The following is a 26,837-nucleotide window of genomic DNA, read 5'->3' as shown; positions in this document are numbered from 1 at the left end:
AGAAGGAGAAGAAGGAGAAGGAGAAGAAGGAGGAGAAGCAGAAGGAGGAGGAGGAGGAGGAGGAGAAGCTCCACTGAAGTTCATGTCAGAAGATGTTTGACGTCCATGTCTGAGATCTCCTTGAACAGAACTTGGCTGCAGCCCGTCAGCCAATCAGAGCCTCGGCGCCGCAGCCGAGCGGCCCAGACAGAGACCTCCAGCTGTTTTCTATTGGTGCCCCCCCCCCCCTCCTCAGTGTGATGACTGAATCCTGGACGCCGTCCACCAGCAGACCTTCATCTTCTCTTCTTCACATGATCACAGGACCTTGTGCAGGCGTTCTCTACAGAACATCCACATTCTTCCAACGTGACAAAGTGCTTCCAGTCGCCGAGGTTCAAAAGTACAGAGTTCCTCCTCTGGGTGGAGCTGCTGTCAGCTCCCATCACCGCCTCTGACAGAGGGGGGGGGATCAGATGCTTGGTGGAGCAGAAGCTCCTGAGATGCTTGCAGCTGATTGGAGGGACCGTGCACAGCGGGCCAATCAGATTCCTCCCCGACCTGTGGAGACACTTGGTAACAGCTGCAGGCTTCCAATTGGTTGGACTGATGCTCCTCCTCTCCTCCTGTCCAGCTCCTTCTCCTGCTCCTCCTGTCCTGTTCCTCCTGTCCAGCTCCTCCTGTCCTACTCCTCCTCCAGCTCCTCCTGTCCTGCTCCTCCTGTCCTCCTCCTCCTGTCCTCCTGTCCTGCTCCTCCTGTCCTCCAGTCCTGCTCCTCCTGTCCTGCTCCTCCTCCAGCTCCTCCTGTCCTCCAGTCCTGCTCCTCCTGTCCTGCTCCTCCTCTAGCCCCTCGCTGACCTCCTCCCCTGCAGCCAGGGGAGGCTGAGAAGCTCCGAGGTGGACGTGGTGTCGGAGCAGAACGTCAGTGTGTGTCAGTGCTGATGGGGTCTGCAGGAGGTGGAGGAGCTCCTGGCTGGCCTCCATCTCGCTGCTGCGCTGTCTGGAGGAGCAGGAGCCCAGTTGACTGGCCGTGTTTTGACTGAGTGGAGCTCCTGAGGGGCTGATGAACCTTCAGCTGGACCCTCAGCTCGACCCTCAGCTCCACCTCTTCACGTCTCTGTTTCCTTCTTGTCCTCCGTCCAGCTTCTCCCACCTCCACAGCCTGGTCAGTGGCTCTGCTGGACATCATGGAGCAGGAGGAGCAGGAGGAGCAAATCTCTCCACTCTAATGATGTTGGTCTCACCTGCTGCAGGTGTGGCTGCACTGCACTGTTGATGGTTACACAACTCATCATCATTATTATTACTTGATTAAATATATTTTTCCTTGATTTTCCTCACACCTCCACACTTTAATAGCAGCTAGGTGGCTAGTCAGAATTACTGGCTAAATATAGCAGCCAGGTGGCTAGTCAGAATACTGGCTAAATAGAGCAGCTAGGTGGCTAGTCAGAATTACTGGCTAAACATAGCAGCTAGGTGGCTAGTCAGAATTACTGGCTGAATATAGCAGCTAGGTGGCTAGTCAAAATACTGGCTAAATATAGCAGCTAGGTGGCTAGTCAGAATACTGGCTAAATATAGCAGCTAGGTGGCGAGTCAGAATTGCTGGCTAAATATAGCAGCTAGGTGTCTAAATGTGGCTATCATGTGTGGCTAACTTGGCACCACTGAAGCCAGTGTGTGAACCCCCAGATCAACCTTTCGCTCTGACTCCAAGCAGCGCCCCCCCAGTGGAGGGACTGTGTAATGCTGCTGCTGCTTCCCCTCTGGGACCTCCTGCGGCTGCTGGAGGATCTCAGACTGATGGTTCTCCTCCTGCTGAATCCATCACCTGATTAAAAGGAGCTCCTTTCATCTGCAGCCGTGACTCCGACTGGGAGGAACCCGGTTCACGACCCGCCAGTGTGGAGCCCCGGCTGGGTTCAGCGGTGACTGATGGCCCGGTCGGCTGGAGGTGCCAGTGGAGCCGTATCAGGTTCCTCTGTAATAAAGGCTCAGAACTTCAGGGCCACCTCCTGGCCCGGCCTGCCCCGCCCCGCCCGCTCCCTGGGCGCTCGTACAAGAACCGGGACGCTCTAATCCAGCAGCACCTGGTTCCAATCCTGCTGCTGCTGCTGCTGCTGCTGCTGCTGCTGCTCCAGCCTCCTGATCAAAGCCAGACGCAGCAGCAGCAGCAGGCTTTATCTCCAGCCAGGCTCCATCTTGGGTCAGAATGGAGCCTTCAGGAGGATGGAGGTTCTGGTTCTGGTTCTGGTTCAAGTCCTGGTCCTGGTCCTCCTTCAGCAGCTTCTGCTCAGTGTCACAGCACCATCAGAACAGACCAAACTGGACCAGATCAGACTCAGCTCTCCACGAAGTGGACTCTGGTGCTGGTGCTCAGCTGCCATGTCCTCGGCCACCAGGACATGGCGGCCCATAATTAACGGGACAAATTGGTTGGAAAAACACGGCGGAGCCTCTGCACAAATGTTGTTTTTTGTAGTAGGGGGGAGTGGGGTGGTGGTGTTGAGAATGGGGGGGTGGGGGGGTCTTCAGAGGTTGCCCCCCCCCACGCAGAAGTGATGCGTTGCTGTTTGTGTAATTGGCTCCGTATGAGCGATGAGGTGTCATCAATCATCCAGGCCCCGCCCCCTCCCCCCTCCACCACCCTTATCAGTGGTGGTGGTGGTGGTGGGGGGGGCAGCAGTGATAAGATGAAAGTGAGACAGAGCCTCAGCCTGTCGTCACCTCCAGGGAGCCAGGAAACACCTTCCTGCCTCCTGATTGGTCCACAGACCTTCAGCATTCCAACTGAGCCCCCCCGCACCAATCAGAGGCCCCGCTGCCAGTCACAACCTCTGGTCAACATCCCGCTAGTGTGTGTGTGTGTGTGTGTGTGTGTCCGAGTCCCTAACCAGCAGCAGGTGTGGGCGGGGCCAGTCAGACCCGAGCAGTCGAGCTCCGACTCATTAACTGGCAGTAAAAGCTGCTGCTTCCTCCAGTTTGGGCCAATTAAAGCGGCGGCAAGCCGAGCGGCGCCTCCTCCTGTCATTCCAGCGGGTCAGCGAGCACATCTGGATCCAATCCCCCCCCTCACCCCTTCCTCCTCCCAGCTTTCCTTCCTCTCTGAACACGTCTTGTCTGTCAGACTCTGTCGCTGGCTGCCTGGCTCCGCCCCCACCCCCACCACCCGTACCACTCCCCCACAGGTCAAAGGTCAGACTCATAAAGGCCCAGGTCTGCCAACAGGCTAACACTCCCTCCATCCCTCCCTCCGTCCCTCCTTTATCTCCCTCTCTGCTCGCTAAGCTGTCACCGCGGTGGCTGCAGCCTCTTTACCAGGCCCAGTCTGCCTCACAACACCGGTGTAGCGCTGAGTCTGGGCTTCACTCATCTCAGGGCTCCGGGCCGCCGCTCCTCAGTCAACCTGAACTGGAAATTGTGATTGGGTTGAGGCGTCGCTGATGTGAACTGGGTCCGTTAGTGAGAAGTCAACCAGTTCATCACAGTGACCGTGAGATTCAATCCACTTCCTGTTTGTGGCCCTGAGGGGCCCAGAAGACTAGACTGGTGGGGCCACAGTGGGGTCTGCAGTGGGGGGGTGGGGTAGGAGCAGCAGCAGATGGATGCAGTGTTGTGGTGAGGAAGCAATGCATCATGGGATATCATGGAGAAACCATGTTGCTGGAATGTCAATGGGAAATGAAGCAAAGCTGCAACCAAGACAGAGTCTGTGAAGGCCCACCAGGGTGTTTAACTTAGAACCACCCAGAACCATCCAGAACCATCCATAACCATCTGGACCACCAGGGTGTTTAGCTCTTAGAACCACCCAGAACCATCCAGAACCATCTAGAACCACTCAGAACACCAGAATCACAAGGGTGTTTAGCTCTTAGAACATCTTAGAACCATCTAGAACCATCTAGAACCATCCAAAACCTTCCAGAACCACCAGAACCACCAGGGTGTTGAGCTCTTTATTGAAATGACTCTGGAAACACTGTAGACATGGAGGAGATTCAGCTGTTTGATGACTACGTAAGGTTTTTTTCATGTATATATATATATATATATATCAATATTAATATAGGGTAATAGTTGAGATGAATGAGTTTTGAGGCCCAGTATCACAAAGACAGAAGAACCACTGTGACTGTCTGGCACGCTGCACTTCTGAAGACAAATCAAGAAGTGTGGGACACGGAGCGAGAGTTCACAGTGTTCTGCAGTGTTCTGCAGTGTTCCACAGTGTTCTGCTATGTTCCGCAGTGTTCCGCAGTGTTCCACAGTGTCCGCAGTGTTCTGCAGTGTCCGCAGTGTTCCGCAGTGTTCTGCAGTGCTCCGGGACCCCAGGCAGCAGGTCCACCACGACACCGACACGGAGGGAGAGCAGCCTGTGGCTCCTCCTCTCAGCGCCGGTGATTAGCCTGTTGACTGACAGGTGTGGTCAGTCAGCTGACGGCTGCCAGACCGCAGAGCCGCCTCATTAGCTGCAGGTCACATGACCACAGCTGGGAGGGGGCGGGGGCAACAGGAAGTGTTTGATTGAAATGATCAGTCAGACCTGTTAAGACTGTGAGCCACATGAAAGAGAGTCTGGAGAGTGTCGGGAGAGAGAGAGAGAGAGAGAGAGAGAGGGAGAGACAGAGAGAGGGAGAGAGGGAGAGAGCGAGAGAGAGAGAGACAGAGAGAAAGGGAGAGAGAGAGAGACAGAGAGACAGAGAGAAAGAGAGAGAGGGAGAGAGGGAGAGACAGAGAGAAAGAGAGAGAGAGAGAAAGAGAGAGAGGGAGAGAGGGAGAGACAGAGAGAAAGAGAAAGAGAGAGAGAGGGAGAGAGAGACAGAGAGACAGAGAGAGAGAGAGAGAGAGAGAGAGAGAGGAGCTGGGGGGTGAGGAGTGTCTCTCGGCAGAGTGAAACTCCTGGAACTGAGCACTCACACTGGTGCACACACTCACTCACTGTCCTCTCCTCCCACCACCAGGGGGCTCTCTTCCTCCAGACTGGTTGGTGGGCCCTCCCTCACCTGCTCAGGTGAGGGAGGGTCCACCGGCAATGACGTCATCAAAATACTGCTGTGTCTCAATTCAGGGTCTGCATCCTTCGAACCGAGCGTCCTCCGTCTGAAGGAAGCGTCCTCCAAGGACCCGGCCCAGAAGGACCGACCCAAACCCCGCCTCCCCGGTAACCACATGGGACGGTCTCGCCTTGGGCGTACTTCCTGGTTGCGTCGCCGCCGTTCCCTCCTGCTGGCCAACCCTGGAAGTGACGTTTTCATAGCATCAAGCTAACCATTGGTTCTCCATCTAACGATGGGGTTGGATGATCAAATAAGTAAAAGTGAAATTTCAATGCTTCGATTTATACGTGGTGTCTTTGCCAGTAGATGGCGCTAATTTCAGCCGACTTCCCAGGATCCCAGGATGCTTTGCAGCAGCACGCAAAGCATCCTTGGAATGGGCTAAAACGAGGCCGCATTCCGAGCGTCCTAAGCACCCTTGGGAATTGGGTGGAGCCTTCACGCAGTGCTGTTACGCAAGTTCCTTTCAAAATGTGTACTTCAAGAATGCAGACCCTGAATTGAGACACAGCACACAACTGAGTGGACAACAGTGTACAGGTGGTGGTGCCACCTGCTGGTCTGGAAGTGCGGACATGGAAGGAAAATAGTGCCACCTGTAGGGACCTGTGTGTGTGTGTGTGTGTGTGTGTGCAGCCTCATGATTATGGTTACGGTCGCACTTTAATGACCTCACGCCACCCCATGGCCACATTGTGAATTGACATTTTTAAATGAGCATCATTGACTGAAGACTCAGGTGTGTCTGTGTAACGTCAGTGCTCACTGTTGCATAGTGTGCACGGTGTGCATACTGTGTGTATTAGGAGATAAATATCTCGAAGCACATTTACAACTGTCATACTTTCACAATCACGTATTTTATTATCTTAAAAACTTCTTCTCTTCACCAAATATTTTTTAAACAATTATCAAGTCGTTCATTTTCGTCCATCTGTGACATCATACAATTTAGCGTGAATACATTTGGCAAAAAAAAAGAAAGTCCAGCAATATGAATTAATATAGTATCTTATTTATTACTGTATATATTTATTATAATATTTTACATTTAGATTTAAAAAAAATTACAATTCTGTCTTCAAAATAAAACTCTTTGCATTAAATTATTTAATGCGACAAATTAAATAATTGTCTTTTTTTTAGTACAATTTTGGTGTTGTTTGTAAACATTTTACATTTGTTAACATTTATCATTATTGTAGTTATTATTTATTAGACATGAAGGTCCTGCAGCTGTAAACAGAGAACTGACATCTGTTTCCCTCCTCGGCCTTCAGGCAAGAATGGTTCAAACTAAATACATGCGTATGTATATGTATATATATGTATGTGTGTGTGTGTGCGTGTGTGTGTGTGTGTGTGTGTGTATACAATAATGTCTCTATTTAAAGAAGGGGGGGTGAAAGTGTCACCTGACTCCTCCTCAGGCGTCCCAGCAGTCTTATTGTGGCGGCTCTGGTTTCCAGGCGCCCTGACAGGCGGAGGGGGGGCGGAGGAGGGGGGGGGGCAAGCAGGAAACAGTCTGATTCCATTTCCTGTTGCGGAGCCGGAATGTCCTCAGTGTCCCGCCGCTCCCACCACACTGGCGCCTTGTTCCCGCTCGGCACGCCGGGAACGTGGGGCCATGTCATGTGACCTCGCTGCCGCTTCTCCCGCCTTCTTTTTTTCTTTTCTTTAAAATCCCCAGCAATCAGAGTTGGGGGGGGGGGTCAAAGGTCGCCGCAGCGTGACATCATCAGCAGCAGTCTGAGGCCTCGCAGCTGAAACAACATCCAGAACTAATGTTGTTGTTGACTTTGGTCCGAAGGTCCCGGAATCTGCTAAACTCCCCATGCTTCCTCCCTGCTGTGTGTGATGTCACAAAGGGCACTGCCAACCAGCCAGCTGTGGGCTCCGCCCCTCTAATCCACTCCCTCGCACCTGTGGACGGGTCCCACCACTGCTCCCCCTGCTGGTGGACCTTTAATGATCCTGCGGTTGTTGTGGGTCATGTGACCTGTGGCCTCAAGAGGCTCCTCCTCTTTGTTTGGCTCCATATTTCGGAGGCCTTTATTAATCCCACAGTGGGCAAATTGGCGTCATTACAGCAACTGTACACTGCAAAAAAGAAATGATGAAATTGAAATTAAAATTATTAAAATTATTTCTAATTATAAGAAATAAGGTCATAAAAATAAAATATTTGGTATTTAGCATAAAAGGAAAAAACAAGATATTTACATCATATGAACAGTTTGATTGAAAGCTATCTACACACTACATAGACTATACATGTACATTCGTGCCAATGTCGCTGCAGCTTTGATCTCTGGGCTCAGAGCTCCGCCTGCTGGCGCCCTGCTGCAACTGCACCCGGAGGGCAGGGCCGGTGTCCCGCTGGTGCGCAGTTTATGGTTCACCAGAAGGTTCGCTTGAAGTTAGAGTCTGACTTCAAGCCAACCGTCAGCGCCAGTAGAGCGAGAGCTACGGAATCACGGGTGGGTCAAAGTTCATTTAGCCTTTGACACTGACTGAAGGGAAAGGCAAAAAGCAAACACACCTCTGTGTTTCTCATCCTTCCACTGTCAGCAGCCGCACAACCTCTTGTTGTGAGGCGGCAGCGCCAACCGCTGTGCCACTCTGTAATTATTCATTCATTCCTTTTATTGTTTACGCAGTTATCGCCCATGATAAACAGATTTAATTGTAATTTTGGCCCTCTTGTGATTCTTTAGAGAACTTCCTCCAAGTTCCAGTCCCAGACACCGTTGCTTTGTGGTACCGCCGGCGGCCACCAGGGGGCCTCCACTCTCTCTCTCTCTCCTGCTGCGGGTAGGAGCGGCTGGTCCGACTCAGCCAAGAGCTTTCTTCTTCTTCTTCTTCTTCTTCTTCTTCTTCTGAACTGGTTCTAACCGGATCATCGATGTTTGGCGGCCTGTGATTGGTTCTCAACGTCAATAAAGAAGTGACTCAATAATCCTGCTGATATTTGTTTCTTTCATTTCTTGACTCCAGCAGCGCTTTCCCTCACACACACACACACACACACACACACACATGCACATGCACACACACACACACACACACACACACACGCAGACACCATGGAGGCTTTTATGACACATTTTATTTTGTAAGTTTGCACACAAATCATCAGGACTCGTTACGTTGTTGTGTTTTGTTGTGTTGTGCTGTTGTGTAGTTGTGTTTTATGTGGTGTTGCGTTGTTTTGTGTTGTGCGTCTCTCCCCAGCAGGTGGCAGCAGGAAGGCACAGTGGTGGTGGTGGTGGGCGGGGCTACTGCACAGAGTGTCACATGATCGCACCATGTGACCAAAGGCACTGTGGCATTGGAGGACACTTGACTGGAGGTACTTCACCACTGGCGCCACCTGCGGCCGTCAACAGGAAACAGGAAGTGCTACCGGTCTTGACTTCCTGCCTGCTAACAGGAAGTCACACGTTTGCTGCGTTAATGGAACATTGTGATGTTGTGCTGCAAAGCATTGTGGGAGGTTGGAGGGGGGGGGGGAGTCTGAGCAGGAAGCAGATTTCTATTGTGCAGTCCTGGGGACGGGAAGTGGCGCTACGTCCTGTTAGCCTCGTTAGCTTAGCGAGCAGGAAGCCCCCCCCCCTCGTCCCCAGTGTGAGTCTGTCATCACAACACACAGCTGACACAAACACACAACTGATGACGAGCGTCGTCCTCCGCTGGTTCCTGTTGAGAGCAGCGCCTCCTGCTGGCTGCAGGTGGAACTGCGCCAGCGTTTTGGTGTTTTGTGGGTTGTTTTCTTTCTACCGTGACATCACAGCAGCAGAGTCGGTGTGCGGGGTCGGCTGCTCGGACTCCGCCCACCAACAGCGACAACACAGCCGGTTGATCTGTTTTTGCAGTTTGCTTTCTCGCTACCTGGTGTCACTGCAGCTCACCGGAGTCCACTGAGTTCGGAAGGTTTTCGTTTTATACTGCGTGTTATCATTGTGACCTGACTGTACAAACACAGTGTGGAGGTCGAAGGTTGCCCACCTGTGGAGGTGGTCGATGACATCACAGCCAGGAACAGGAAGTGGTTGAGGCGCTTAGTGTAAGATATAAAAACTACACTGTAAAAAAAATCTGGTGTCTTTCTGTGTGAAATGACTTGAATAAATATTTTTATGCTTTTGATTGTGAAGATTTTGGGAGATGTTTCCAGAGTTTCTGGAGGTTTCGGGCTACCTCATTGGTCAGCCGGGATGCCGCTGGGGTATCGCTGCAGCAGTTCCTCCACCTCGATCACCTCCACCACCAGGTCCCGGATCTCCTGGACTGAGCCAGGGGGAGGAAGGGATGGGGGAGGAGCCTCGGTCACAGACGGGGCTTCCCGTTGGTTGGGCTCAGTGGGCCGAGCCTCGGTGGTCTTCTCCTCCTCGCGATCACCTGAGGTCACCTCTGATTGGCCAAGGTCGCCCGAGGGGGCGGAGCCACTCAGCATGTCCTCCACTTCCTGTCTGGTCTGAAACTCAGGTGGCGGCTGCAGTAGCACCTGGTCCAGGTGGGAGTCCTGGACACCAGGGGGCGCCACAGCGTCATCCTCCTGGGGCCGCGGTGCAGCTTCCACTTCCTGTTGGGCCTGTGTAGCTGCTGCCTCAACTTCCTGTTGTGTCTGTGGAGCTGCTGCTTCCACTTCCTGTTGGGTCTGTGTAGCTGCTGCTTCCACTTCCTGTTGTTTCTTTGGAGCTGCTTCAACTTCCTGTTGGACCTGTGTAGCTGCTGCTTCCACTTCCTGTTGGACCTGTGTAGCTGCTGCTTCAACTTCCTGTTGGGTCTGTGGTGCTTCTGCTTCTACTTCCTCTTGGGTCTGTGGAGCTTCTGCTTCCACTTCCTGTTGGGCCTGTGGAGCTGCTGCTTCTACTTCCTGTTGGACCTGTGAGGCTATTGCTTCCACTTCCTGTTGGACCTGTGGAGCTGCTGCTTCCACTTCCTGTTGGACCTGTGGTGCTGCTGCTTCTACTTCCTGTTGGGCCTGTGAGGCTATCGCTTCCACTTCCTGTTGGACCTGTGGAGCTGCTGCTTCCACTTCCTGTTGGACCTGTGAGGCTATCGCTTCCACTTCCTGTTGGACCTGTGGAGCTGTTGCTTCCACTTCCTGTCGGACCTGTGAGGCTATCACTTCCACTTCCTGTTGGGCCTGTGGTGCGGCTGCTTCTACTTCCTGTTGGGCCTGTGGAGCTGCTGCTTCCACTTCCTGTTGGACCTGTGGTGCTGCTGCTTCTACTTCCTGTTGGACCTGTGAGGCAACTGCTTCCACTTCCTGTTGTTTCTTTGGAGCTGCTTCCACTTCCTCTTGGGTCTGTGGAGCTTTTGCTTCCACTTCCTGTTGGACCTGTGGAGCTGCTACTTCCTTTTCCTGTTTCTTCTGTGGTGTTGCTGCTTCCACTTCCTGTTGTACCAGTGGAGCTGCTGCTTCCATTTCCTGTTGGTTCATTGGAGCTTCTTCTACTTCCTGTTGGGTCTGCCAAGCTTCTGCTTTCTGCGGAGCTGCTTCTTTCACTTCCTGTTGGACCTGCGGAGCTGTTTCCACTTCCTGTTGGACCTCTGGAGCAACTGCATTCACTTCCTGTTGGGTCTGTGGAGCTGCTTCTACTTCCTCTTGGGTCTGTGGCACTGCTTCTACTTCCTGTTGGGTTTGTGGAGCTGCTTCCACTTCCTGTTGGAGCTGTAGAGCTGCAGCTTCCACTTCCTGTTGGGTTTGTGGAGCTGCTGCTACTTCCTGTTGGGTCTGCCGAGCTGCTTCCACTTCCTGTTGGACCTTTAGAGCTGGTTTCACTTCCTGTTGGGTTTGTGGAGCTGCTGCTACTTCCTGTTGGACCTTCAGAGCTGCTTCCACTTCCTGTTGGACCTTTAGAGCTGATTCCACTTCCTTTTGGATTTGTGGCGCTGCTGCTACTTCCTGTTGGACCTTTAGAGCTGCTTCCACTTCCTGTTGTGTCTCGTGGACCATCACCACCTCTGTCAGCGGGGCTCCCTGGTTCACCTCCTCCCCCTCCGGCAGGCCATTGGGCGGCGCCGGCTTGGCGGGCGTGGGGCTCTTGGCAGGGGAGGCGGGGCTACTGGGCGGCGAGGAGAGGCTGGAGCGACTGGATTGGCTGAGCAGGTCCCTGCTGTCGGAGGACAGGTCGTACTTCCTGAGAGCAGCTGCCTCCCTCACCACTGCAGGAGAGAGGGGCGAGTTAGGAGGCGTGGCCTACCAGCGTGTATGTGTGTGTGTGTGTGTGTGTGAGGAGCGTCCAGTCTGACCTTTGCCGACCTCTGAGTCCAGACTCTGCAGCAGGACGTCCTCGTAGACGTTGTGGATGTGGACGAAGTGGGCATGGTCCTCGTTGACCGACTGCTGGAGGCCCTGCAGCGCCTGGTAGGAGGTCAGAGGTGGGCGGAGGGGGGGAGGAGGGGGGGGTAACAAAGTAGTGCAAATACTTTGAACTCTGCTTTTGTGGCGTTCAATAAAAAAAAATTGAGATTATTTTAGAGTAGCTCAGCTTTGGGGGTCAAAGGTCAGCATGTTTGCACTCCAGATGAAAAATTAATGTGTAGAAAATGACATTGGTCGTTGTTACTAAGAGTGTCAACATCCCATAATATGTCTGAGTGGTCAGAGTGGCGACTGACTCCAGTTTGGCTGAGCTGCAGCTGGAAGAAAGAAAGAAAGAAAGAAAAACCACAGCATCGGGAGTAACGAGGCTGACCTCTGACCTTTGACCTCTGCTCAGTTCAATTCAGATTATCATTATTATTATTATTATTATTATTAGTACTTCTACTGGAATAAAGACTGCTTTGAACACTGTGGTCACCCCTGGCCAGAGGTCACACAAGGCCTCTGCCTGTGTGTGTGTGTGTGTGTGTGTGTGTGTGTGTGTGTGTGTGTGTGTGTGTGTGTGTGTGTGTGTGTGTGTGTGTGCGTGCCCACTGTCTTGCAGCTCTTCTCCAGGTTCTTCTTGATGAAGGGCAGCGTGATGGACACCAGAGCCTCCCTGCTGATCCTCTTCCTCACCGTGCTGCTGTCGTAGTCGTAGTGCTGCAGCGTGGCAACCACACTCTCAGTCAGGGTCAGGGTCAAAAGGTCACAAGGTCAAATTCCAAAGTCGGGCCTGACCTTGAGCACTCGGTGTTTGACCTTGTCGACGGCGGCCTGCTGCTCGTCAGGGTGCTCGTCCACGGCCTTGAAGAGCAGCTGCTGGAAGGTGAAGGCGGCGTTCTCCATCAGCTGCAAGACCAACACACACACACACACACACACACAGGTCACAGCTGATTCAAACTTCATACAATCAAAATTACGTCGATACAATTGTGTTTGTTTCTATCTATTTGTGCATGTGTGTGTATGTGTGTGTGTGTGTGCACCTGCTGCAGCTCCAGCTCCGCCCTGTCAATCACTGCCGTCATGTTGGAGAAGCCGAATCGTTGCTGCAGTAATGGCAGTTTGTCCTGCAGGGCGGCGACCTTCTGGTAGCAGCTGAGGAGGTTTGGCCTGGACATGCTGAGGAGAGCCTGGCACACACACACACACACACACACACACACACACACACACACACACACACACACACACACACACACACAGTGTTGAGGTTGAGTGGTGCCCCCTGCTGGCAGTTTTCAGTCCAGTTAGCTTTTAGACGCACCTGCTGCGCCTGCTCGGCGTCTCCTCGCAGGACTTCCTGGCACACCTGCTCCATCTGCTGCTCCGCCTGCCGCCGCCCCTCCAGGAAGCCGCAGCTGATTGGCTGCAGCAGCTCCTCCAGCAGCTCCTCCAGGTGTGGCTGCACCGCTTCCTCGCACAGCTGCTCCAGCGGCTGCTGCACCTCCGCTGTACATAGGAAGAGGGGTGGGTGCTAGCTAGCTAACTGCCGCTACCGCTACAGTTTGTTTTCCCTGGCTGTGACTGGTCGACGGCGACTGGCCGCTACCTCGCACGGCCTCCTCCAGCTGCCGCCGCGTCGCCACGATCTGGTCCATGTCAGAGAGCATCAGCACCTCCTGCTGGCGATCGCAGGAACGACACTCCTCCTTCAGGGCTGAGAGGCCCTCCAGGAGGCGCTGCTGAGCCAGCAGGTAGGCTGCCTCTACCGTCTGGAGGTGGGGGGAGGGGGGTGGGGTGGGGCGAGAGAGCAGCCAATGAGTTTATGAGAGAGACCTTCACCTCCTCTCCTGGCCCCGCCCCCTCCACTCACAGCGAACCAGACCCTCTTCTTCTCCGTCTTCTTGGCCTTCAGTCGAGGCAGCAGCTCCGTCTCCAGGGATGGCAGCAGCTGCTCCATCACCAGGTTGCCCATCACCTGCACACACACAGGCTGTTAGATAGCAGCAGCAGCAGCAGCAGCAGCAGTAACAGTCACAGCAGCAGTAGCAGTCACTCACTCGGACGTCGCTGCCCACCAGCAGCTCCCAGGAGAGGAAGTTTCCTCGGTCCTGCCGGCAGAGCTGCACAGCCCTGAGGAAGGACTGCACCTCCAGAGACTCCTTCTTCAAGAAGTCTGAGGAGGAGGAGGAGTAGCAGGAGGAGGAGGAGGAGCAGGAGGAGGACATGGCTGTCAGGATGGAGCCGTTCATCAACAAATGACTTAATTGACTCATCTGCACAACACGGAGTCACGTCTCCAGTCTGCACCTCAACCTGTTTGGAACCAAATGTGGGACCAGTCATTGACTGGGAGTCTGGAACTGAGTCAGTGACTGGGAGAGTCTGGAACTGAGTCAGTGACTGGGAGTCTGGAACTGAGTCAGTGACTGGGATAGTCTGGAACTGAATCAGTAACTGGGAGAGTCTGGAACTGAGTCAGTGACTGGGAGAGTCTGGAACTGAGTCAGTGACTGGGAGTCTGGAACTGAGTCAGTGACTAGGAGAGTCTGGAACTGAATCAGTAACTGGGAGTCTGGAAACAGATCTGGAACCAAGTCTGGAATCGACCCCAACTGGGAGTATGGAACTGAGTTTTATCTGGGTCTAGAACCGGATCATTGACCGGGGAGTCAGAACGCAAAACTAACTGAGTCTGGAACTCAGTCAGTAACTGAGTCAATGACTAGGAGCCTCGAACCCACTCTAGAGTCTTTAAGTGAGTGTGCTGACCGTGGTTCTGGTGGCGGATGCAGTCGGACAGGATGGACAGGAAGCGGTCCTGCTTGCTCTGCTGCCTGAAGCAGAAGTACGAGTCCCTCCTGTAGGGCAGCCGCAGGTAGACGGGGAATTGACCCGGCAACCCTGCCAGGGCCGGAGCAAAGTCCTCCTTCACACCTGCAACCAAAGAGGAACCAGGAGGAACCAGAGAGAACTCAGAAAGCCATCAGAGAGACATCAGAACCACAGCAGCTGACGGACCTGCTAGCTGCAGGTTACCTTGTGGACCAGCTAGCTGGATTCACTGAAATCAATAATAATAAATGATGGTACGTTCAATCATTTGACTGAATGCTTTCTACGTACTGGAGTCGTCGGGGAAACACTTGTCCACCGCCGCCATGTACTTCTCCTCTGTGGTGAAGACAGCGCCACCTGTCGGCAGCAGCTTGTGGCGTGGAGGGACACCTTTGAGGAAGGTCTGGAGAGGAGGAGGAGGAGAGGAGGAGGACAGGAGGGTGAGTGAAGTAGTGCTGGTGGCGCCCCCTGCTGGTGGTGGTGGTGGCGGTGGTGGGCGGCGGCCTGTCTCACCTCCAGCCCATCGTGACACTCCAGGCAGTAATTGGCTCTCACCACCACGTAGCGCTCACGCCACTTCCTGCTCTCGTCAAAGTACAGCAGCCCGTCTTCGTAGAGAACCTCGCCGTCCTCAGCCACTTCCTGTTGACAGCAGCGACACACAGTGACCTCCAGGGACACACAGTGACCTTCAGGGACCTCCAGGGACACGCAGTGACCTTCAGGGACACGCAGTGACCTCCAGGGACACACAATGACCTTCAGGTACACGCAGTGACCTCCAGGGACACACAGTGACCTTCAGGGACACGCAGTGACCTCCAGGGACACACAATGACCTTCAGGTACACGCAGTGACCTCCAGGGACACACAGTGACCTTCAGGGACACGCAGTGACCTCCAGGGACACACAATGACCTCCAGGGACACACAGTGACCTCCAGGGACACACAACGACCTTGAAGGCCAGCGTACCTTCTGCTTGAGCAGCTGTGTGATCTTCTCCTTGCGCGGCTCCAGGTCTTCCTCCACCTGAGCGAATCGAGCGGCTGAATACTGCCCCCTGTAGTACGGACTGAAGTCCTGCAGCTCGGCCTCGGCCCTGTCTGCACACACACACACACACACACACACACACACACACAGGGAGACAGACAGGAAGTCAGCAATGCTGGACAGGAAGTGAGTGGACAGTTTGGGGGGTTGGCGATTCACAGACGACTCGAGGCGACATTTGATTCACTCATCAGTGAACGGACACCGATTCAGACTGAACTGATCATCCACTTCCTGTCCAGGCAGGAAGTGGATGATCAGTCGTCAGGAGTCGTGAGGAGTCGTGAGGGAGTCGTGAGGAGTCGTGAGGAGTCGTGAGTAATCGTGAGGGAGTCGTGAGGAGTCGGAGGGAGTCGTGTGGAGTTGTGAGGAGTCGTGAGGAGCCGTGAGGAGTCGGAGGGAGTCGTGAGGAGTCGTGAGGAGTCGGAGGGAGTCGTGAGGAGTCGTGAGGAGTCGGAGGGAGTCGGAGGGAGTCGTGTGGAGTCGTGAGGAGTCGTGAGGAGTTGGAGGGTGTCGGGACAAAACTCAGAGGTGTTTTGTGTGAATTGATCCGTTACTCCTGCTCCTTGCGGCTCTGAGGTGGTTTGAGGACACCTGGAGGAGGCAGCAGCAGCAGCAGCAGCAGCCGCTGGTTGCCGTGGCAACACAGGACCAACAGCAGCGACTCTTTGACCAGAAACCTGCTTTAAACCAGTTCAAACTGGCTCCACAGACACTGAACTCCTCCAGCAGGGGACGCTCACCCCCCCCCAGGTGAAGGTGTGCTGCTCCACTGACAGCCACCAATCCACCGTCGGAATGTGAGGAATGAGGTGGTGACGCCCCGCCCCCCTCCAGAGAGACCTGTCTGTCAACATTCAGAGGAGGCCTCAGAGGAGCAGCACACACACACACACACACACACACACACACACTGAGGGAGGAACCTGATTCAGTGATTCAGTGATTCAGTGAGTCACTCAAAAAAAAACAAATTCCAAAAAGAGTCACAATGTGACACACACACTCCATACACTGGGCCATGTGTGTGTGTGTGTGTGTGTGTGTGTGTGTGTGTGTGTGTGTGTGTGCAACATGTCGGTGCTCGTTCAGACAGAAACAAGAGGAATGCAAAGAAAAACCCCACACACACACATTCAACCGCTAGCTAATGCTAATGCTAGTAGGGTGTTGGTGACACTGATAACCAGCGTCTCCAGTTGACCTGCATGTCAGTGGGTGGAGCCAGAGCAGCTAACACACACACACACACACACACGTAGTTTTATTAATAACTTGACAAACGTTATTGTTGTGTTGTTTTTGTGTTGTTGTTGTTAGCCTGGTGTGCGGTGTCTGCTGCCAGACGTGTTGTGTTGTTGTTGTGTTGTTGTTGTGTTGTTGGCCTGGTGTTTGGTGTCTGCTGCCAGACTTGTTGTGTAGTTGTTGCTGCAGTTCCGACTTGATGATGTTTCCCCCAAAACAGACACGCAGTCGAGTGACGCACTCCCCCCTCACACACACACACACACACACACACACACTGTGGAATGTTTTCCTCCATGAGAAGCTGATGCTGCTCCGTCTCCCAGCGGCCAGGAAAAAGTGACGAGTCCGACACAGAGGGATGATTAGTGGGCGAGCGAGCGATCTCTGTCTCTCTGTCTCTCTCTCTCTCTGTCTCTCTCTCTCTCTGTCTCTCTGTTCCTCTCCCTCTCTCTCCTTCTCTCTCTCTCTCCCTTTCCCCCTCTCTCTTTCTCTCTGTCTCTCTCTCTCTTTGTCTCTCCCTCTCTCTGTGTCTCTCTGTCTCTCTCTGTCTCTCTCTCTCTCCCTCTCTCTCTGTCTCTCTCTCTGTCTCTCTCCCTCCTCCCCCTGTGATTGGCTCGTTGCCATGGCAACAGCGGAGTTGCCACCTCCCCTCTGAACATCATCAGCTTCTCCCTAAGCCCCGCCCACCACGTGACCTTTGACCTCTGATTGTTTGTGGACCAAACATCTGGAACTGTGTGTGTGTGTGTGTGTGTGTGTGAGACCTGCTGACTCGACACACACACACACACACTTGGCAGTGGGAGGGCAGGGCTACTTCCTCCAGAGGATGGAAGGGGAGGGGCCACCCATTGATGATGTCACGGACCCGCTGACCTCCAGGTGACAGGTGATGATGGGACTCGCCCACCACACACACACACACACACACAACCAGACAGAAGGTTGGCTGTGATTGGACGAAACCTTTGACCCCTCCCCCCGAGGTCACATGGTTCCTGCTGATCAACCACGTCAACCGTCTTTGTTGAAACAACAAAACTGCTGAGGACAATGTTGGTGTCATGTGACCTCACACACCTCGGGTCACATGACCCGGTTGCCACCCTTCAGGTGGAGACCACACGCACTGAAAACTGATATTTACAAAGCAAATGAGTCAGTGGGCGGAGCCTGCGGTGCACGAGGGGGCGGGGCCAACCCCCACAAATATGTGTATGTGTGTGCGATGACTTCATGTGTGAGTCATTCACACAAACCCACCCAAAAACAAAGTGAGAAACACACTTTCTCTCTCACACACACACACACACACACACACACACACACACACACCTCAGACGGTCTCACCTGAAGCATCTTGACACCTGTTGTTGGCACCGTGTCTGCGGTGCGTGTGCGCGCGCCACGAGCAGCAGACAGGACGCATCCTTCTTTTTTTCTTTTTTTTTGTCCTCGCGCCAGATTGACACAACACACACACACACACACACACACACACACACACACACACACACACACACACACATTGTCGGAACAAAAGGCGGGCGGGTCGGTCTCAACCTGTCGGTCCGGTCCGAGAGCGACCGACAGGTGAGACCTGATCCGCCCCGCCCCCCTCCGTCCAGAGCTCTAACATGTTGCGGGCAGTAACGACAACATTATTAACGACAATAAAAACTACAATGACAACTACAACATCAACGACGATCATTTCAGCCTGCGTCCCTCAGCAGCTCGCGCCGCTGCTGTGAGGCGAGTCGCGCGACAACAGGAAGTTCACCGGAGTGGATCGGCTCCTCGGCTCGAGTCATCTCGCGCTCAGATCGACACTTTGGATCGACTCGGCTCGGTTCGGCTCGGTTCTGTTCGGTACCTGTGACGCGTCCGGCCGTGGCGTCGTCCAGCAGGCTGGAGGCGGAGATCCCCATGGCGGCGCTGCGGCTCTGGAGACCCGCAGGTAGGAGTCGGTGTTCAGGTGGAGTTCCGCGAGGACCGAGGGAGGAGGAGGGGGAGGGAGGTGGCTCCTCCCACCTTCTCCTCCTCCTCCTCCTCCTCCTCCTCCTCCTCCCATGATGCGCTCCTTTCGGGCGTCGCTATGTGACGAGCGGCTCTGATTCACCGAATCGCTGATGAATGACAACGTTTCCTTCACCGGTCCGGTCCGTGGTGCCACGTCATCAACCTGCAGCTCGTGTATCTCTCCCTCCGCCCGACAGTTTGACTCTTCCAGCAGTTTTGTAAGAAACCCTTCATGACGTCATTCCTCACCGAGTCAGATTCGAGGTTAAACTTGATTATTGGAGTCGAGAGTCGCAAATCAGATCCTTGAAAATGTTCAGCTCACTTCCACTCATGGACTCTCAGTTCCTAAAGCCTGGTCTCTGCTGCCCTCTGGCGGCGGCTGGCCGCATTGAACACCCGAGTCACTAGATATGAACACGTTTTTTTATTATAATTATTCAGATTTTTATATTTTAACAAGACGACTTGAAAACAAAAATAAAACATCAAGCAGGAGGAAGAGGAGGAGAAACTGTCAACAAAAGATGGGTGGAATAAATAGAGAATGGTGGAGTCGGATCAGAACGTTGACATCAACCTTGGTTTTCACAGTCAGGAGAGTCCTGCGTCACGTGACACGGTGATGTCATCGCCTCACAGCACCAAATGGGCCAATCAGTGTGTGACTTGGTTAGGATTGAAACGCTGCAAAACATAAAAACTAAGAGAAATCACAGCATCCCTTCTGTCTTTGATGCAGAGAGAGAGAGAGAGAGAGAGAGAGAGAGGGAGAGAGAGGGTGAGAGAGGGTGAGAGAGAGAGAGGGAAAGGAAGAGGGAGAGAGGCAGAGAGAGAGAGGGGGAGAGAGAGGAGGAGGAGGAGAGAGAGAGAGAGGAGGGAAAGAGAGTGAGAGCGAGAGAGAGAGAGAGAGAGAGAGAGAGCGCCCCCTGTCTGGCCTCGGAGGCTCCTCACACCTGCGTCTGCTCGGCAGTGCTAGTGCTGCTAGCGCTAGCGTTGGTGCAGGTGGGCACGCTGTACTGGGTGAGGACGTCCTTGAACTGCAGCAGAGAGGCGTCGGTTCGAACCCCAGTGGGGTCAAAGTGGGTGCGGCTCACCCTGAAGCCCGCCTCCGTCAGGTACTGCAGGAACCTGTTGAGCCTGCAGGGGGACACAGTCACCATCTTCATCTCCATCATCATCATCATCATCTTCAGCATCTTCACCATCACCATCATCATCATCTTCAGCATCTTCATCTCCATCATTGCCACCACCACCATCATCATCTTCATCTCCATCATCTTCATCTCCATCATCAACTTCACCACCATCGTCATCATCCTCATCATCATCATCACCACCATCTTCACCATCATCATCATCACCATCACCATCATCATCATCATCATCATCACCACCACCACCACCGCAATGCACCCTGGGTAGTGACTGACTTGGGCATGTTCATTCCTCTGATGCTGTGTCTGTGGATGCTGTAGTAGAAGGCTGGGTGCTCCAGCGGTGCGTCGGCCTTCAGCTTCTTCACCACGGCACTCCCGCCATCCTCGCCGCTCTTCCTCTTGCCTGCACCAAGCAAGGTCAAGGTGAGCTTGAGGTCACAACCTTTTCATCATCATCATAATTCCCCGATAAAGTGTACAGGAAGCACTCTTCTTCTTCTACTTCCTCTTCCTCTTCTTCGGTGGTGACTCACCTGACGGGTCGCTGCTAGCCGTTAGCTCGGCGCCGCTCTGCAGCGTCTTGATGACCACGCCGCACTCCACTGCACAGAGGAGGTAGCACAGTCAGTGTGTGTGTGTGTGTGTGTGTGTGTGTGTGTGTGTGTGTGTGTGTGTGTGTGTGTGTGTGAGGCTCTGGCTCGCACCCTGATTTGTCAGCGCCGACGGGCCGTGCGCCAGGCACTTGAGCGTGGTGCACTCGGACTCGCAGATCAGCGTCTTGACCAGCGGCTGGATGTCGTCCATGTTGTGCTGCACCGCCGCCGACAGCATCCGACGCAGGAAGCCCGTGTTGAAGAGAGGACCACACCTGCACACACACACACACACACACACACACACAGACACAGACACACACACAGGGACACACGCACACACACAGGGACACACACACACACACGCACACACACACACACACACACACACACACACACACTCACACACACACACACGCACACACAGAGTCAACCCTTCATCATGTCTCATTCTCTTTTTCTCTTTCTATGTGTTGCAGCAAATCTTGGAGCTACCACTAGAGGGCAGTGCAGCAGAGCAGTGTGTGTGTGTGTGTGTGTGTGTGTGTGTGTGTGTGTGTGTGTGTGTTGCCCTACCACAGGGGTCCCAGGTGCACGGCCGTCTTCCCCGGCAGACTCCCGTGACAGTTGCATGGCAGCGTGTCTGCAGGTCAAACACACACACACACACACACACAGACAAAATGGCAAGGTCAAAGGTCACCGCCAGCCAGTGCCAGGTCTGTCATGCTCTCCATGATAACAATCGGCCGCCAACACGGGGAGGGAGGGAGGAGCTTCGGCTCCCAGCGGCAGCTGTTTTTAACGGTCTGCAGTTGCTCCTCCCGGCCAGCGGGCGCCGCCACTCACCGTCCACCATGTTGCCCAGCTTGAGGAAGAGTCTCTCCTCGCACCACTGGCAGTGGACCAGGCGCCGCAGCCTCTTGGTGGCCTCGTCGGCCTGCGTGGGGCCTCGCAGCACTCGGACCACCAGCAGCACAAAATGCTCCAGCGCCACTGCCAGGAGGACCTCCACGCCCTTGTTGCAGCGGGCCGCCGCCCTGCAGGGAAGGGGCACGCACACACACACACAGACACACACACCAATCAGAGGCAGACTGGGTTAAGCTAACGGGGCGGGGCTCTTCAACGTAATATAATTCCCTAATAAAGTGGCCAGTGAGCGAACTTCCATGGGCGGGAACTTCCGGGGCTGGGATAAGGCTAAGGGGGTGGGGCAAAACTCAGGAGGGGCGGGGCAGGAAGTCAGGGCAACCCCTTCCTGTTGGCTCATTTTGTTTCTGAAACTGAAGCTAACAACAACAACACCAAGTGTGGGCAAGCCACTGATCCCACCAAGAGTCTGAATTCACTGGAATACTACTACTACAATACTACTACTACTACTACTACTACTACTACTACACTACTACTATACTACTACTACTACAACTACCACTACTACTACAACTACTACTACTACTCTACTACGACTACTACCACTACTGCTACTACCACTACTACTACTACTACTACTACAACTACTACTGGAATACTACTGCCACTATGACTACTACACTAATACTACTACTACTGGAATACTACAACTACGACAACCCAGAATGCTCTTCATTGTCACAATTCCCTTCAAAAGTGGCCAGCGAGTGTCGTTGAAATGGGCCGGGCTGGGCTAAGCTAAAGGGGATGGGGCTACCTGGCCACGGTGGCGGCCACCATGCGCGCCGCCAGCTCCTTGTAGTACTCGGTGCGGACGATGTGGCAGCCATAGTGGCGCAGCGTGACGTTGGGGGACTTGGAGTAGAGCGAGCCGGTGTCGGTGGACGTCACCGACACGATGCCCATGTTCCGCACGTTCCTGAAGGCAGCGTCCAGGTAGTTGACGGCCGTGCCGTACGGGTCCAGGTGGCTGCAGGTGCACAGGTGAGGGTTAGCTCATTAGCATAGCCACCATAATTCTTCCATTCTTCATGTTGACCTGTAGTTAATGTTAACTACTGGTATTACCATGAAGGACAGCTAAGAACCTTAACGACAGGTAGCAACATTAGCCACAGCTAATAACGTTAGCCTTAGGCAGTAATTTTAGGTTCAGGTAATCATGCTGAGTTCAGGTGACGTTAACCACAGGTAACAGCTAATTACCTGTTAGCTGCAGGTCATAATGTGAAGTACAGTTAATAACGTTAGCTACAGGTAGTAACGGTAACTACAGGTAGTAACGTTAGCTACAGGTAGTAACGTTAGCTACAGGTAGTGACGGTAACTACAGGTAGTAACGTTAGCTACAGGTAGTGACGGTAACTAAAGGTAGTAACGATAACTACAGGTAGTAACGTTAGCTACGGGTAGTAACGGTAACTTCAGGTAGTAGCGCTAGCCTCAGGTAATAATGTTAACTACAGGTAATAACATTAACTGCAGCTAGTAACGTTAGCCACAGGTAATTGTGTTAGCCACAGGTTCAGGCGGCTGCCCCCCAGCCTCTGATGGAGCAGACTCCCCCTGCTGGTGGCAGCTGGTATTTGTGGTGCTGGTCCGTCACTCACATGTAGTCGAATCCTCGCAGGTGCATGATGACGTTGGCGTCCATCTTGGTGACCTCCACTGTGGCAGTGCTACTAGCGCTGCTGCTGCTGCTGCTGCTGCTGCTAGCGGCGCTAGCGCCGGCGGTGGGCGACGCCCCCTTGGTGACCTCACCGTTGGCCCCGTCAGGCCCCCGGGGGGTCCGTGGGCCACCCTCCACCCGGATGTCGTTGAGCTTGCAGTTCTCCTTGATCATCTTGACGCACACGTCGCTGATGTCGTTGATGACCACCCTGACGGCGCCGCGCAGGTGCTTGGCCCACTGGAGCCCCGTGATGCCTGCCGGGGCGAGGGTGGGACAGGAAGTCAGGGGCCACCACTTCCTGTTGGCTCCTTTTGAGCTGAAACTGCAGCTGACTCACACCAACTACTACTACTAAAGTACTACAACTACTTCTAAAATCCAACCATTACTACTACCACAACTACTACTCCCATTTCAACTAAAATACTACGACTACTACTAGAATACTACTAATCCCACTATGTTTAAAATACCATTACTACTATAATAATACTACTACTACTAAAATCCAACTACGACTACTCGAATACTTGTCCTATTACTAAGACACTAAATACTAAAATACAACTATTATTACTTGTACTACTACAAATATTCAACTACCAGTACTACGACTACTGGAAGACTGACTACTACCACTACAACTAAAATACTACTACTAGAATACCACTCGTACTATTAAAATCAAACCACTACTCCTATTAAAACACTGCTCCCACTGCTAGAATACTACTATGACTACTTCTACTACTATTAAAATACTATTGCCGCTTCTATAATACTACCACTACTACTACTACTACTACTATTAAAATACTCCTCACCTGTGGCTCCGAAGGCGTCCAGACACTCCAGAGGGTTTCGGCCCTTTTCCTCAGCCAGGACGGCCAGAGAGCAGAACACCAGCTGCCTGCACACACACACACACACACACACACACACACACACACACACACACACACACACACACACACACACACAGGGTGAGTATTGTGGTCAGCTGCGGCCACCAGCTGACCTCTGACCTCTGACGCCCAGGCCGCCACCTGTTGTTCTTCATCTTGCGGTTGAAGTAGGTGTCGCTCTTCTGCGGCACCGTGTGATTGGGCAGCAGCTGGACGTTGGTGCCCAGTTCCTTCAGGATCTCAAAGGGCTGACCAGAGGGAGCTGAGCACACACACACACACACACACACACACACACACACACACACACACACACACACACACACACACACACACACACACAGTGAGGCAAGGGGCCCAGTCAGGGTCAGGTTTAGGGTCATGAAGGCAGGGAAGGGGGGCGGGATGAGGTGTCAGGGCTCACCAGGCTCCTCCCCCTCCTCCTCGCCAGCCCCGCCCCCCCCCGCAGTGTAGCTGGCCTCGGTCTCTCCTCGGTTGATGTGGCGTTTGAGGTGGCCCACCATGTCCGTCTTCCTGGCGATGGTGGCAGAGCAGACCACGCAGTGGTAGTGGGCCACGTGGCGGCCCGCCTGCATGGTAGGGCAGAGGAGGTCAGGCCAGGGGTCAGGGGTCAGCAGAGTGTGAAGGTCAGAGGTCGACCCGCTCACCTGCTCTCCACCCAGGCTGGGCTTCAGGCTGCGGCAGGGCAGGTGGCAGATGCACATCTTCTGACCTGCAGGAGGGAGGGGGAGGGGCGTCCCACACTGATGATGTCACAGAGGCTAACGAGCTACCTGCTACTGCAACGCAACCCGACTGGATCCAGGGTCTTGGTTTGATTGTTATTGTGTGTGTGTGTGTGTGTGTGTGTGTGTGTGTGTGTGTGTGTGTGTGAGACGACCTCCTGGTGCCTTCACCTTCAAATTCCACAAAGACCTTCCAGTGGAGGTTCTGCAGGTGTCTCCTCAGCTTGTGGCTGTAGCAGGCCTTGAACTTCTCCTCAGGACACAGAGGACACGACTTGCGTCCCGCTGGGTAGAGAAGAGAAGAGGAGCAGCATCAGCCTGGAGGAGCTCCTCAGCCTGGAGCAGCTTCTCAACCTGGAGGAGCTCCTCAACCTGGAGCTCCTCAACCTGTGGAGCTCCTCAACCAGGAGGAGCTCCTCAACCTGTGGAGCTCCTCAGCCTGTGGAGCTTCTCAGCCTGGAACAACTCACCACCGTTGAGGTCCACCAACATCTCCAGGCCCTCCAGCTTGGTCTGGATGGAGATGTGTCTGTCTGCCGGGGTGGGGGGTGGGGGGGGGGGGACAAGGACAGACTGAACAACTCTCCTTCCTGTCTGTCGGTCATCACTGTCTCTCTACCAGCCGAGGGTCACATGGTTGCAGCTTCCAGACTCACCCGCCGTCGTGGTGGAGGGTTTGGTGTCGCAATCGGCTGCAGCCTGGGGGTCACCAGCTGGGGGCGCTCCATCTCCTCCACCTCACACACACGCACACGCACACACACACACACACACACACACACAGCTTCAACTTGGCTGGACTTTGATTGAACAAAACACGAAGCGCCGCTTGTCATTCACTGAACACTCTGACATCACTGTGGTTGTGTTACGGACCGGAAGACCGCACCAGACAGCAGAGCAGCAGGAGCGCTGGTCGGCTTGACGTCTTTTAGCGCCACTTTCTAGTCACTTCCGCCCAGAACTCTGTGTGTGTGTGTGTGTGTGTGTGTGTGTGTGTGTGTGTGTGTGTGTGTGTGTGTGTGTGTGTGTGTGTGTGTGTGTGTGTGTGTGTGTGTGCGCGCGCAGGCGACGCTCTTCTACAGCTGCTTCTTGCGGCCAAGCTAGCCGCCTAGCATTAGCGGTAGCTTGTTTAGGTCCTGTGGCGGAGCTCCGTGGTGAGGACCTCGCCACCTCCGAACAAGACCGAACGTGATTCGTGCGCGCGTCTCCCCTCGCCCTCGCGCGCACAGCTTCCGGCGGGACCCCACCACCACCACCACAGTGACCGCACTGAAAACTCACTTTTGTCGGTTGCGTCCTCCTGGTGCCGCGGGGCTGCCTCCGCCATCATCCCCACAGTCAGTCAGCCAGCCAGCCAGCCAGTCGCTCTGTGTGGGGCTGTTTGGGAAGTCGAGGCAGCCGTGGAGGAGCCTGCAGCTGCAGCGGCACCCAGTGGACTGGAGGAACTGCAGGCCTTGCGGGTTTCATTGCATTCAGACCAGAATCTCGTAATTTCGAGATAAGGCGCCAATTTTTTTAAATTTATTTTTATTTATTTATTTATTTATATATATATATTTACATACAGAGAATGCAATGGGCTTCCGTACAATACGCTTCCGTATTGCCAAAATTAAAAAGAAAAGGCAGTAAGGGGCAGAAACGGCTTTGTTACTGTACTGTGTTATAGGGAAGTAGTTGTACGAATGAACCACTAGATGGTGGTATTGTTACATTCAGTTCAGTGTAGGCGATTTATCGCGGTTTTAAATGTATGTATACAGGTACTACCCGAAAGAATATCCAGTAAAAGTTGTTTTATTTTCGGCAATTTAACATAAAAGATGAAAGCAACACATTTTATTGAGCCATTACACGCAAAATTGACATCTCAAGCAGTTCCTTGTTGTAACTTTGCTGATTTAAGATTTTCAGCTTATTAAAAGCACAAAGCCACAAACTCAGAAAATTAGAATACTGCACCAATACCAATACAACAACCTGTTCAGGAGGTTCATTTTGGTACAACAACACACACAACAATAGAACTACGGTAAACAACAGGACTGCATGTAAAAGCAGTGCGATTTACCACACAACACATCAATGAACCAGGGCGTGTGCCGCTGTTATCGGGTGGAGAGTTGTGTTTTGATTCTTGACAAACGAAAGCCAAGGCCCCTTATCTCCAGTCCTGCTCCTGCTCCGCCCCCTGCAGTCTGCTCAGAGACTGCACTGTAAAAAACGATTTTTGAGAGTGATAAATATAACCAATTAAAATAATCTAAAATGTACTTAATTATCCTGG

General features: G+C 53.5%; 2 protein-coding genes across 25 annotated transcripts; both read right to left on the bottom strand.

Annotated features, from left to right (window-relative positions):
• Positions 1 to 8,544: 8,544 nt before the first annotated feature.
• LOC142900736 (protein Niban 1-like) lies at positions 8,545 to 18,521 on the bottom strand. 24 transcript variants are annotated; one of them, XM_076045219.1, is made up of 19 exons: positions 18,387 to 18,521; positions 15,182 to 15,312; positions 14,719 to 14,847; positions 14,494 to 14,608; positions 14,140 to 14,304; positions 13,428 to 13,543; positions 13,241 to 13,345; positions 12,977 to 13,139; positions 12,692 to 12,876; positions 12,411 to 12,557; positions 12,160 to 12,270; positions 11,974 to 12,081; positions 11,304 to 11,415; positions 10,816 to 11,216; positions 10,598 to 10,722; positions 10,456 to 10,516; positions 10,350 to 10,389; positions 10,162 to 10,319; positions 8,545 to 10,095 (listed from the first exon to the last, which is right to left on the bottom strand). In XM_076045219.1, the coding sequence occupies exons 1-19, from the start codon at positions 18,439 to 18,441 to the stop codon at positions 9,244 to 9,246; spliced, it is 3,279 nt and encodes a 1,092-aa protein (XP_075901334.1). In that variant the 5' UTR covers positions 18,442 to 18,521; the 3' UTR covers positions 8,545 to 9,243. The 24 variants fall into 24 exon arrangements, with proteins under 24 accessions (XP_075901334.1, XP_075901343.1, XP_075901332.1 ...); XM_076045228.1 differs by having other exon boundaries at positions 10,294 to 10,319; positions 10,456 to 10,518; positions 10,600 to 10,722; XM_076045217.1 differs by having other exon boundaries at positions 10,162 to 10,389.
• A 423-nt stretch (positions 18,522 to 18,944) lies between these two features.
• trmt1l (tRNA methyltransferase 1-like) lies at positions 18,945 to 25,980 on the bottom strand. Its single transcript, XM_076045234.1, has 16 exons — positions 25,832 to 25,980; positions 25,204 to 25,284; positions 25,018 to 25,080; positions 24,719 to 24,832; positions 24,470 to 24,534; positions 24,226 to 24,391; positions 23,943 to 24,063; positions 23,721 to 23,806; positions 22,835 to 23,150; positions 21,982 to 22,194; positions 21,138 to 21,328; positions 20,865 to 20,931; positions 20,400 to 20,563; positions 20,229 to 20,297; positions 19,969 to 20,098; positions 18,945 to 19,672 (listed from the first exon to the last, which is right to left on the bottom strand). The coding sequence occupies exons 1-16, from the start codon at positions 25,878 to 25,880 to the stop codon at positions 19,483 to 19,485; spliced, it is 2,085 nt and encodes a 694-aa protein (XP_075901349.1). The 5' UTR covers positions 25,881 to 25,980; the 3' UTR covers positions 18,945 to 19,482.
• Positions 25,981 to 26,837: the final 857 nt, after the last annotated feature.

This window comes from Nelusetta ayraudi, unplaced genomic scaffold (genome assembly GCF_046127955.1).
Source record: "Nelusetta ayraudi isolate G7.1 ecotype Tasmania unplaced genomic scaffold, CSIRO-AGI_Nayr_v1 ptg000084l, whole genome shotgun sequence".
Lineage (NCBI taxonomy): Eukaryota > Metazoa > Chordata > Actinopteri > Tetraodontiformes > Monacanthidae > Nelusetta > Nelusetta ayraudi.
This window is presented reverse-complemented; position numbering and strand designations above follow the sequence as displayed.

What these genes read in the sequence shown, in the direction of transcription:
- trmt1l (XM_076045234.1), bottom strand. Translation starts at nt 25,880, where the DNA reads ATGATGGCGGAGGCAGCCCCGCGGCACCAGGAGGACGCAACCGACAAA. An exon ending in GGTCTTTGTGGAATTTGAAG is followed by an intron (nt 24,535 to 24,718) that starts GTGAAGGCACCA and finishes TCCCTCCTGCAG; the next exon opens with GTCAGAAGATGTGCATCTGC. An exon ending in CGCAAGATGAAGAACAACAG is followed by an intron (nt 23,807 to 23,942) that starts GTGGCGGCCTGG and finishes GTGTGTGTGCAG; the next exon opens with GCAGCTGGTGTTCTGCTCTC.
- LOC142900736 (XM_076045208.1), bottom strand. Translation starts at nt 18,441, where the DNA reads ATGGGGATCTCCGCCTCCAGCCTGCTGGACGACGCCACGGCCGGACGC. An exon ending in TGGTGGGCAGCGACGTCCGA is followed by an intron (nt 13,346 to 13,427) that starts GTGAGTGACTGC and finishes GTGTGTGTGCAG; the next exon opens with GTGATGGGCAACCTGGTGAT. An exon ending in TCAAACACCGAGTGCTCAAG is followed by an intron (nt 12,082 to 12,159) that starts GTCAGGCCCGAC and finishes GCCACGCTGCAG; the next exon opens with CACTACGACTACGACAGCAG.